Source organism: Trachurus japonicus, chromosome 3 (genome assembly GCF_045865225.1).
Source record: "Trachurus japonicus isolate A0001 chromosome 3, Traja_1.0".
Classification (NCBI taxonomy): Eukaryota; Metazoa; Chordata; class Actinopteri; order Carangiformes; family Carangidae; genus Trachurus; species Trachurus japonicus.
The window spans coordinates 27,176,793-27,189,497 of NC_140909.1; the positions used below are offsets into that span (position 1 = coordinate 27,176,793).

Genomic DNA, 12,705 nt, shown 5'->3' on the forward strand with positions numbered 1-12,705 from the left:
GACAAGCAATGGGCATTATGTATGAAAAGCATGAAATGTTTTGCATGATAATCAAAGAAAAAAAGCAACAGGAAAAGACAAAGTGTTGACTTGTGAAACAAAAACATCGCAATTGTAAATTCTCCCGGACTCCTCCAGTCATGCTCCTGGAAGCAAACCTCAGGGTGTTAGCACATTTCCTGACTTAAAAAAAAACTACAACAACTGTATTCATAGTCAAGCTCTCAAAATGTAGTTTCTCGTCTGCCAGCGAGTTTGCTCAGCATTATCATGCATGTGAGCTCAGGCAGCAAGGGTGACATTCCCCCTTTGATCTCTTTCCCATAACATCAAATATTAAGTTTTCCCTGTTGGGCAGGACTGACCACGATAGGAGTTGCGTCTCTGCTGCAGGTGGGGGTTGCTTTCCAGGCTGCTGTCAGCCGGGGTGATGTCCTGCGAGGTGCGAGGGATGGGTGTCTCGGTCATGACCGGGTTGGGCTCAGGTGATTTGTCCATGGGTTTGAGCTCCAGTCTTTCATGGTGAATCCAAAGATCGGGTGGCTTCAGGTCTTTGGAGTTTCCCTTGTACTTGTGGGAGCCGTTGGAGGACTTTGAGGCGGCCCGCTTCCTGCAGAGAAAGGGTTAAACTAAGTGAGAAAAGTGGCCAGAGAAGACGATGATGTACAGAGAGAAGGAAAAGGCGATAAAAGGTGAAGGTGTGACCGAGCCACTTACTTCTTCTGGTGGGACGTGGTGCGTCTTGTGCACAGGAAGGCCCCCACCACCACCACTATGATGGTGAAGGCTCCCACTGAGATGATGATGATAATGACCAGGATGTGATTTTCATTGTTGCTTCCCACCCCTGATTTACCTCGAGAGGAGAAAGACTGGATTAGACTGGAGTTACATTTGTAAATCCGCTGGGCCGACACACTAACAAGCGTCACATCTAACTACAACAGAAATATGCAAATAAAAATCTAATTTAAATTCAAATTGCAGATTTAAAAATGCACTCGACAGAGACAAAATATGTAATTTTCATCCTTTTTAAATCCCAATAGCTCCAGACTGACAGTGTGGTAACTGAACAGGACAGTTAATAAACGCGGGTAGGAGGAAAATCTTACCAACTGATGTCCCAGTGTCCTGTGTATTTTGGCTGCCTGAAGGCGGCTTCGGTAGAAGATTTGAGGCTGATTAAAGACAGAAAAAATATGTTGTACTGAAACTGTCAAGTGTTTACATGGTGTCTTCTACTCTCACATTTATGCCAAGCCTTTATGAGATACATCATTATCTGAAAATTTCTACAAACAAGCTGATTCTGCCAGTCATGCCGCCTGAGTTTTCATCAGCCCAGGAGATGGAAATCTTTTAGAAAAGAGAGACGCACGAGGTGCAGAGGCAGCAGTGAGAGATACAGTGTGGAAGGGCAGTTTACCTTGGTCATTAGCCATTTTGTCAGAGGACTCAGCTTTAACAGGCCAAAGGAGAGCAGGGAGGGAGAGACAATAAAAAGCAAAAAACAGGTTAGCTGAAAAGAGCAGCGAGGGAGACAGAAATAAAGCATGAGATGGGAATTGTGAGGAGGAGGAGGAGAGGGGCAAAACTAGAAGAATGAAAAATAGTGAGAAAACCAAACAGCAAGAGTGAATCTCAGACACAGCCAAGCTGACATTAAGAGCAAAGCATCTATGTTAAAATGATGTCAGCTTCCTACAAAACCAGGACTAATATGTTATTTAACACCCTATGAGGAAGAAAATCCCTATAAATTATGTGTGCAAAAAAACAAAAAACAAAACCAAAATAGAGTGCATGCAGCACCACCAGACTGAACCTAGCATGGCCTCTTCAGAGCACTGATCTGGGTGCAAATTTGCTGACTAGACTTTGCAGTAATTTGGTCATCCCAAAGCAATAATGGGAGCCTGGGAAACATGCTCTCAGCTCAGCAGAAGACTTTCTCACAGAGACCTCTAGAGGAGAATCTGTCTGAAGTGTTAATTGAAAAATGTATTTAAGTCAGCGCTGTCACATCATATGATTTGTTAAAAATTCAGGGGGAAATTATCCAAGGTGGGCAGCACGTTGTCAGGCACAATGGGGATGTGATGAGGTTTTAACTGTGCTTAAAGGGATAGTTCAACATTTTGGCAAATTGGCCTACTGCCATAATCCCTATAGTAATAGCAGCAGGTTCGTTACCTTTAATATTCGGTGCAAGCTATTTTCAGAACAGTGGAGCAGAGCTGCGAGCTGCTCAGAGCTACGCTACGGAGGCTCATGGGATTTCTTGGTTTCCCTCATCAAACTCATCAATTACACAATCCAACAACTCCAAAACGCACGCTTGTTGGATTGTGTATTTGATGAGTTTGATGAGGGAAACCAAGAAATCCCATTAGCCTCCGTAGCGTAGCTCTGAGCAGCTCACGGCTCTGCTCCACCATTCTAAAAATAGCTTGCACCGACAATTAAAGGTAATGAACCTAATGCTATGACTATAGGGATTATGGCAATGGGCCAATTTGCCAAAATGTTGAACTATCCCTTTAACCTTTTACCAGATCACCACTGTAAAATGAAGATGGCTAGATTAGCTTGAACGCTAAATAACAACACAGACAGCAAGCCACAAACCCTCACATACAACTATCTAATAAAGCTGATGTCATGTATGATGTATAATACCAACAGTTATCTATTTTTACATCCGCCAGACACAGAGCATCACTATCATTCATCTGAAGTTGTGAACCCGACTCACAAAAATCCACTAAATCCAGTTTTGATTCTCCTCACAGAGCTTGTCTGAGCTGAAACTATTGTGATAAATATCTGTCTCTTCACCATCTCCTACTGCATCATACATATGGAAGATGCAACATAAAACACAAAAAAAGGACCTTGAAATGTTTCACACTACTTCCTTTTATCATCAACCGGCCATTCGTGAAGATGCAATTTTCCAGTCCTGCTTTTGTGGCCCGTCGTGGAAACTTACTCTTTGGAGTGCGGAAATTCACAGCGTCAGACATGGGGCCCATGCCCTTTGAGTTTCGGGCCTGGATCTTGAAGTAGTAGGTGGTGTCCAGCGTCAGCTCCTGGATCTGGTGAGTCAGGCGGTTGCCCACCACCGGCTCAATGACCCAGTCGTGGACCTCGGCGTTGACATCTGTACTGTAGTAGATGATATAGCCTGCAGTAGAGAAGGTGAGGAAGACAGACACATTCTTTACATCTCAGAGGACGTAATGCTGCAAAATAAGACTCCTTATGACTGACTGATTGTGGATCAATTCTCCTTCTTAATGTGATTTCATTAGTCAGCGATTGATAGAGGGTTGCTACTATGACGTCTAAATGGTCACAATTCTAGACAGCGAGGCAGTTTCCTACTTTTACTCCATCCCAGAAACATCAGATTTTGAGATTTACCGGTGATCTTTCCATTGGCCTCAGAGGGAGGCTGCCAGTTGACGATGATGGTGCGAGGTTTGTTCTCTTTGCTCACCACAGTCACGTCCTTCGGGGAGGAGCTGGGAACTGTAGAGGTGGATTGAGACAGGACATTTGTTATGTTGACGAGAGGGGTTAAGGTGGTGCAAGTTTAGTTTTCAACTCGTCAACACACGCTATTAACTTTTACTAGAATATATGAGCAAACTGTGTGTCTGCTTGTGCACCTAAGAACATATTTCATGCCCAAAGTGTTCCACTGCAAAGTAATCTATAGTTTGTTTCTTGTGTGTGTGTGTGTGTGTGTGTGTTTATGATCTTGTAGATATCATCCCCTTGAACACTTGTGACATAAACCCCTGGCTGTGCTGAAATTAAATCTGGCTTGTCTTTTTTCCTTATATATATATATATATATATATATATATATATATATATATATATATATATATATATATATATATATATATAAACAATAAAAACAGCTAAAAAACGTCCCACAACAGTCCAAGTCAAGTAAATCTAAACTCAATAATCCACATGTATAAGTGGATTCAAAGACAATTAGTTTTTGTTTTTTTATGTCAGATTTATCCTTATCTTTTAAGCATTTATGCCTTATAATAAAGTATGGGTCTGGACGCTCTCCAGCCTGCAGATTTAAGTATCCATTAGGTTCACAACACTGCAGGAATCATAAACAAATACACAGGGTATTGTAGATTTTCTATGCGGAATGAACTTTAGATTGCAATGGGTAGTTTTAACACTGATACAGTCAATTTATACGATTGTGATTCAGCTGACTCGGGGGAGATGGTAATTATTTACTGTCCTCCCCCTGATACTGTGCAAAGCAAAAGGTAATAAAAGGTTGGGCCTATGGAAGATGAACAGAAACAAAACAGAGAAGCAATAAGCTACATTAAATGTGTTTTGTTCTATGATCTTGAAGCCATAAAAGGACCAGGTCTGGGTTTGTGGATCTATTGCTCTTAAGGTCAACACACCCACCCACCGGCCAAATCCAGGAGGAGGAAAAATGGTGCAATTTTTTGACAACATTTCTTTTTATATAACATTATTCATGTCACAATCACTCATTTGTGTATTTAATTATAGATGGAAGGATGTTAGTCAAGAGCAGTGCTTAAATAATATTCCCCCATCATCAAATCTGTTCCACGTTTGAAGTTAATGTAAGATCTATTGATATTTACATTCGTTTCAGTGTTTAGTTTCAACTGTTTATGCCACCTTGATTTTATACAGGAGTGACCTCTCCTCCAGTTGGGCTGTAGAAAGCAAAATAATACTCTGAGCCAGCCAAAGGCTATTTACACTGGACGTGGTCTCTGTTTATGTCCTTGTTGCTTTGTACATTTAGGATAGAATACAATAGAACAACAAAAAGCCTTTATTGTCATTGTAGAAAAGTATACAAGAGAATTTGGAGAGCTAAAAAACATACAAAAACAACTAAATATATTGCACATAGGAATATAGCAATGTTTTCTGTGTGTGTGTGTGCGCGCTCCTACTTGTCTCAAACGTTGTGCCCTGTGCAGTCATACTCCACGTGCTGGTGCGGCGGCCTTTGGTCACCATGACAGAGAACTCGTACAGTGTGTTGGGCTTCAGACCCGTCACCATGTGGTTCAGGCTGGTGGTGTTGGCCATCTGGGCAAAAAGGCAAACACACACAACAAAACAAACAGGAATTCAGTGCATTGGCAAAAGACAAAAGCACTTGGTTATCCACCCTTTTAAACATGTTTACACTTTAAAGGAGACATATTCTGCCTTCTTTCCACAAATTGAAATAGTTCCCAGGTGTCTTAAAGACATGTCTGTGACATGATTTGGTCAAAATCCCCCAACGATCAAACATCACAGCTCTTTTCATCCTCTCAAAACAGCCCTGTTCAGAGCTGCTGGTTTCAGTGTGTGTCCCTTTAAATGCAAATGAACCACTGCTTGCCCCACCCCGCCCCTTCTACCGGTACCAGGTAGGGGTGGTATTATGCAAATTTGAATCCTAGTTACATCACTGGAAGACAACTGAGGGAACAGCTCATAAAACCACATGGATTTCAACCTAGGGAACCTGAACATTACAAATATTTTTGTCAATTTTCATATTTTGGGGGCCAGAAGGCAAGACAAACTAAATATATGTTAAAGAGCCTTCAAAAAGTCATATTTCCATAATATGTCCCCTTTAATAATTACTATTTTCATTGATTAGATTATTTCGTTTCAGGGTATCAAATGCCTGAAAATGGAGACATTGTTATTTCATAAAACCTATGATGACACCATTGAATTTCTTGTTTTCTCTGACTAACACTCCAAAACCTTAAATTATTAATTTTATTCTGAAACACAGACTCACAAAAAGAAAAGGGTAGCTGCTACAAATAAAATGCAAAACCTTATCCGACAGATTATCGTCTCTCTGGTTTCTCAAAATGTTATCAGATTTGGGTTATGTAACTATTTATCCAGCCTAAGAAGAGAGCTTTAGCCATGTAGGTGTTGCAGCCGCAGTGACGCAGGTCCACCGGTCTGCAACAGTCCTCCTATCTACTGTATAAGGTTGCGTGCTATGACAAAAGTGCAGCGCTCCGGCGGGGGCTGTCAGAGCGAGGGCAGTGGGATAGGAAGAGAAAACACTGTGTTCTTTAGAAACATGCAGCCTGTTTGAGAGCAGTTGTCTCTTCAATAATGTACAAGCTTGTCTGGCTTCGCTGCGAGAGAGGACAGGACAGGAGGAAGAGTGGTGTTGGGGCGAAGGCAGCACTGTTGGTTAGACGGCTCTCCACAGATATGCTAACATACTGTACATATACAGGACGGAGCTTCCAGAGCAGCACTGGAGAAGAGCCCTGAAACAGGCTTGTTAATGTTCTGGATGTAGTTAATGGGAAGGAAACATAATGAGCCAGTGGAGTTCTTTAATTACTGTCACACTGTGTGTATCATCTCCTCTGGAAACGGGCTGAGCTGTACACCATGTTGCTGCGATTTTGAGGATTTGTTTTCCGTTTGCGACTTTGATGCAGATCATCATAATCGGACCACCTGTCCTATATTCGCCTTTCATTCTACTGTGATTAACAATTAATAAATCATAAATCTCTTTAGATTTTTTGGAAGAAAACAGGAGGTAGGAGTTTGGATGTCTAGGTCAACGACTGACAAAGTGCTGAGTGTGAACATCCTGTACAAGGTTCTGCTCCTCTCTCTCTCTGTGTGTGTGTGTGCCTTCTGAGTTAGCTGTATGAGGAATGCACTGTCAGATCTACACCCTCTTTTTCTAGTTCTCAGTTTGTCCTTTCCTCGTTGAATAATTTATCAGCCAACGCAGGCCTTTATCTGAGCTCTGCTCGGTCACAGGTTTGCACAAACGCATGCAACCATGAACACGCACATACACACACTTACACACACACACACACACCGCGATCCAGTGTTTGGAGATAAGCAATCATCATAATTGAGCTGCAGAATTGAGCAAGAATTAGAAGCTGAACCTCAAACACCCTGTTTCAGGCTCGGCTGACTGTGACTCTCGACAAATATTTGAACTCTGTTTAATACATTACACTCAGGCGGATGGCTGCACAGTAACATTAGCTTTGCATTTGTATGACACCGATCACAGGCAAATCAGTGTAATACTCCGGTGTTGCACTTCATCATTTCACTGACCGCCAACTCTGGGAAATGAGCCTTTTTTTCAGGATAATAATAACTGCTCCAACAGACTTTCATTTACCACTAATCAGTTTTTATCACCGTTTCATTAATCCATCAAAAATGTTCATATTTTACTTTCTCAGATGTGAGGATGTGTCTGTATCCCTGGAAATCACCTGTTGCTCCAATAGAACAAGCATCAGGAGAGCTGATGAGTGGAATAAGACTGATATTGAAGTCATAATCCAGGCTTTCATCAAGTCAAACTCCATTTTTCATCATATTTGCGAAAGGCATTTTCTCTGGAAAAAGAAAATCAATGTATTTCTGACCTCAGCCTCACTGTTCACTGCTCACGATCCTTGAGCTGGATCACTGTCAGTAAGATTTCCTGCTGCTGCTGCAGGCTAAACACAGAGTGGCTTTTACTGTGACACAGCCAGAGGAACAGCGCTAGTCACTGTGATTAGCACTGACAGCAGCGGCTCATCAAAAATGCAAAGCAAAACAAAGTGTTTTGTGTTTGTAACTGCTGCTCAAGACAAAATGACTCTGTTTGGCTGCAGTGTAAACACACACAAGCTTCTCCTCTGTTTGTAGCATTAAAGGCCACTTCCTGTTGCTCCTGTTAACTACTAAATGAACCGGGGTGTAAATCTTAAGGATTGTAACTTTAACAGATAGTGGAAAACACTACTGTGCAGTCATCAAGAGGCTTTAGCGTAATTCACTCCACCGACGCCTTTATGGTTTAATTAAAGCACTAAACCCTACAGTTACAGACTGAGACGAGCTGACTCAGCCAATCACTGAGCTCTGCACCCAAACAACCTCTCATAGGACGGAAAAGGATGAATTAACTAACCACAAACACTAAGTCCGTGAATATCCAGCTGACGGACGACTGAGTGAGAACTTGTTCAGTAAATACTATTGACCTGATCCTTAAACTGTTACTAACACAATCTAAAATAATGTCGAAACAGTAAAAGAGAGGGAAAGGAAACTACTTCTCTTCATAGTGCATTGAAAGTGAAAATAAATAATTTCTTCGGTTTATAAGTACCAGAATTATGCCTCCACTGCTGTGGGAATACTTAAGTAAATACACGACCTGTCAAACGTTTTAGAGCACCTACATTTGTCCAGCGTTTATTGAAATTTAAGCTATTCAGTCCTTGTAAACAAACTATAAATGGTACAAAACAAAGTGGTGAAGTGCTCAAGGTAAAAAACAACAACAAAAAAACAGTTTCAGTCACCAAAAACTGAAAAATCATTTCAATTTCAAAGAAAACATGGATGAAAACACTGGTTGACTTCCAGCTTTCCTACAACAAAAGGGTGCGAATGGAGCCTTTAAAGACAAAGCAAACAGTTCCTCAAGGCGATGATGGGTTATGATGTTGAAGCTGTACACTATGACGGACTGTTAGGATCACACCATGCTGCAGGAAGTAGTACGACACCTGTGTGGAACTTCTGCAACAGCGGTTGGGATGAATTTTCCAAACAGATACTGCATGTGTGTGTTTGGCTGCAGACTGTAAGACTGAAGCTCCCATGATTCCTTTTCTTTTCCCTCGTTTATTTATTTATTTGTTTGGTTCTTTAATTCCAGAAACACTGAGGCATTATTTCATGTCTGTGTTTGGAGGGTTTTCTAAAACCTCTGTAATGTGTCCTGACGTGACTGCTTTTTTATTTTCAGCATCAATACATCAGACATCTGATGACTACTGCATGAAATGAAAGGATAAGCACCAAAGTTTGAAAGATTCAATGTGGCCAATAAAAGTGATGATGAAATGAGCCTTTTGAATCCAGCTCTTTTAATACTTTAACATGATATCTTACCTTGACTTTAGTGTTGGCAGGGATGTTGGTCTTCCATCGCACCGTGTAGTAGCGGTTATCTGTGATCTTTTGGTTCTTAGGCAGCGAGTTGTCGGCCCAGGTCACTTTAATGGTGTCGTGACTCAGCACGGAGGCTTGAACGCCCACGGGTGGCATCATGGGAGAGGGGTCTGGCACTGGGGTGTATGGAGCATGGAAGAGTTCGTACAGGTCAACATCGGGGTCTATGGGGTCTGGATATCGGGCAGGAAACCCATACGCATGCACAAATTAAAATGACCAAAATTAAAAACAAAGAGAAGCGTGGCGTGGGTTGGTCGGACAGTGAAGTCAAAACAGGATGCAGGGAGGGAAGAACAGGAGAAAATAAGGTTAATGAGTTAAAATGAAGGACAACGATGAGGGAGGAGGAGGAGGAGGAAGATAACGGAGGTGCAACAAGGATGGGATTGGGAAGGGTGAAGAGAAAGAGAGAGAAGATTCTATTAGAAAAACAGACACTGACCTCTACAATAGGACGAATCTACAGACTCTGTTGTTATAGAAGCTACTGTACAGTATGTGGTGTTCTATCAATAGCTACTGTGGCTCTACACAGAGAGAGAAAGAGATACTCTATTCATAAGAGAAGACTACAGTCAATGGGAAAAGTATAGAGGAAAAGATAACCACGATCCTACAGCCCACTTTTCAAAACTTGCACATTCCTTGACCTCATCTTTTCACAACATCACAGCACTAAAATGTTTACATTGCAGATCTTTACATGACATTGTATAGCAAATAAAAAGGACAGTGAATGCACCGGGACAATTCTCCCACAGCAAGGAAATGTTGACAAGGTGCCATCGTGTCCTTGAAAACTGTGGAAACAATATAGTGGCTTAAAGTGAGAGAAACAGCAGAAAGGAGAGGAGGACATGGTGGTTGAATGTGTGTGTTGCTGAGTGCTGCCTCTGATCGGAGGCTCAGAAGCGTTTGGTGACGAGCTCGTGGTGAGAGGCAGCGCTCGATCTTTCCTGTGACCATACATTCCACTATCGCTTATTAGTCGGAGCTGAATAATGACGATCATGCAGCGCTCCTATAGGACAATCAGAATAATCCTCTGACAGACACGTAAACCTAATTATCCTTTTGGGAACAGCTGCAATTATTGCTTTGTACTGTATGCTGTGCATCAAGAACTGCTGCGCTGCATGTTCTAATTAGTAACAAACATTGTAGACTGTAAGTTATGTTATCTTTACTAATATGACTATAAGTGACTATGTAAGAGCTGATTGACAAGGGTTTTTTGTGTTTTTTTTAAATTGTATTGTTGTCTTGTCTTAATTCTATCCTTGACATTGACAATCATTGACCTGACGAAGAGCCATTTGCTCGAAACACTGTCTCTTTCAATATGTAGCGCTTGAATAAACATATTTTCTATTTCGGGAGAAGACAGTGTTGCAAGTTCTCTTTTTTTGTCTTGTCTTAATTGTAGCCATAGCAAAACAGTGTCCATACCCTTAAAATATCCTATGTTGGTATGCATCATTTTTATTAGGGCAGAGGATGTTGTTATGATGCTATGTACTGTAAAGCCCTTAGAGACAAGCTGTTTGTATAAATGGGCTATAAAAATAAAATTGCCTTGCCTATTAGGATATATGTTGTGATAAATTTAATTTTCTAGAAAAAAAACATGTAAAACAACTATAGGAAAAGAAAAGTTTTTAGCTAATGATATAAGAAAAATTAACATATGGATGTATACATTCTGATGTAAGATTCTTACATCAGAATCTTATGTTAACTTGCTAAATATAGCAGAAGTAATTAAACAAGCATAATAATCTTTAGTGGTCCATTAACATTGTACCTTTCTGTTCTGCATTAATCAGTGGATTTATTTAGTGGTAATCACTTTAAAGGTCTCCCCACACACAGCTCAGTCCAGCATTTGAATACAATAAATGGTACTTAGTATGTTGCATAGCAACGACCTGTTGCTTAACAATCTGTTTTTGTAAGAGCATCTGTGTGTTTGGCTTGCATGAAGAAGATTTGACTGTATCTGTGTGTTAGATGCCTCTGTGTGTGTGTGTGTGTGTGTGTGTGTGTGTGTGTGGAGCCCAGGCTTCAACAAGCAGCCTCTGGGCAGCGTAGTGAAGGAGAAATGCTTCAAGATGGCTTCCTGGCCACTGGTTTCATCGCTCCTGCTTGTGTCCTCAGCTTGGATGCCATGAAAGAAAAAGCTCTGGTCAGTCACCCGCGATGACACTCCTCCTCCATCACTAGTGGGTCCTCTCCTCTCCTCTTCTCCTCGCTCTATTTGACACCTCTTTGTACAGAGCTGCCCTCATTATATTCCCCAGACTGAGTCAGAGTGTCTGTGTGTGTGCATTTACGTGCATGATGGAGATCCAAGGATTCATGTGGTTGTGGAGAGGCACTGAGGTTTTTTTTTTTTCCAGAGTGGCACACAAGCTGCATTTCTTGACACAGCTTGGAAGAATATAGTCTCCAGTATTAACAAGCTGAATGCGCTGCAGCAGAGAGCTTGACTTGGCTTTGTAACATTTTTACAGATCAGAGTAAAATCATTCATTTCCTGAATTTCAGTTAAGACATCAGAGTATTTTAACAGATACAACCTAGCTCTCTCTCAACCTAAGTTCACCAAGTTTTTCCTCAGTATTTTTTTTTCTTTCTCAAAAGTAAGTAAGTACTATGTAGGTCAGCTCGTCTTTTTAATCCCGACTTGAACAAACTGGCAGGAAGGGAACGCGCCCCCGAGGATTCAGCAGCAGCCGATGGTGGTGGGCTTTGGTTCTGCTTTGAGAGGAAACTTTTGGATCTGACGAAGGGTTGCCAAAGCCACCACAGGGGGTCTGCATGTGTGCAGCGTGTGTATGTGTGGGTGCGGAGAGGATGTGAGGAAGAGAGTTTCACAGAGAGAGAGAGAGTACAGTATGACAGTGCACGGGTGTATGTGCGCACTTAGACTGCCACCCCCCCTTGAAGCATGTTGACATGATTCATGTCATCCAGCATCCCCACCCCTCTCAAGCTTGGCGGAGCAATAGTTGCTGCTGCGGAGACAAACTGGAGTGATCAAGGCTGAGCGGGGAGGTGGGAGGCTGCATGGCAGAGGAGGCGGGTGCAGCCCACATTCTGTGACACCCCGGGGAGCATGGTGCTGCTTGTCTTCTGACACTGTCACATAAACTGCGTGAACCCATCTCGCATTCAGTCTGACTGGCAGTGTTTCGTACTTTAAAGCACACTGGATCGGGGCTTAAGGTCTATATCTAATTGTTAACAGGGTTGTGATCTGAGGCTTAAAGAATTACGGGCTGTGTGGCTGGATTGTCCGGAGTCTTCCTGACAAATGCAACAAAGCTGTTTGATTCTGTTGCACAGAGATGGCAAGGACAGCTGTGTCACAGAGCCTGGCCCGACTAACTAGATTTATGAGGCCAATGCTGATATTAAACAAATAAAGAACAAATGTGATTTGGCCTGAAAGGGACAGCAACATTGCAGGCAAATGACTAAGCCGGGAACATTAGGCAGGAATTAAATCCATGTCACTATATTGTTTCTCTTGTTATGCGAGTGCTGTGCCTCATTTTTTAGTCTTTTACGGCCAATGGTCTCATTATGTTGTGATTCACATGTAAAGAATGGCTTAAAAACACAGTAAGC

At 41.9% G+C, this 12,705-nt stretch overlaps 1 protein-coding gene across 28 annotated transcripts in view; it reads right to left on the minus strand.

Annotated features, from left to right (window-relative positions):
• neo1a (neogenin 1a) overlaps window positions 1–12,705 on the minus strand; it is a 228,867-nt gene that overhangs the window by 61,027 nt on the left and 155,135 nt on the right. For 11 of the 28 annotated variants that reach the window (XM_085768639.1, XM_085768618.1, XM_085768669.1 and 8 more), the window contains exons 17-23: window positions 9,010–9,185; window positions 4,992–5,130; window positions 3,430–3,537; window positions 2,996–3,190; window positions 1,116–1,181; window positions 718–856; window positions 366–610 (exon numbers count right to left, since the gene is read on the minus strand). In XM_085768639.1, coding sequence (XP_085624765.1) covers window positions 366–610; window positions 718–856; window positions 1,116–1,181; window positions 2,996–3,190; window positions 3,430–3,537; window positions 4,992–5,130; window positions 9,010–9,185 — 1,068 coding nt within the window. Of the gene's footprint in view, window positions 1–365; window positions 611–717; window positions 857–1,115; window positions 1,182–1,429; window positions 1,463–2,995; window positions 3,191–3,429; window positions 3,538–4,991; window positions 5,131–9,009; window positions 9,243–12,705 lie in introns of all 28 variants that reach the window. The other 17 variants (XM_085768598.1, XM_085768616.1, XM_085768612.1 and 14 more) reach the window with 3 other exon arrangements.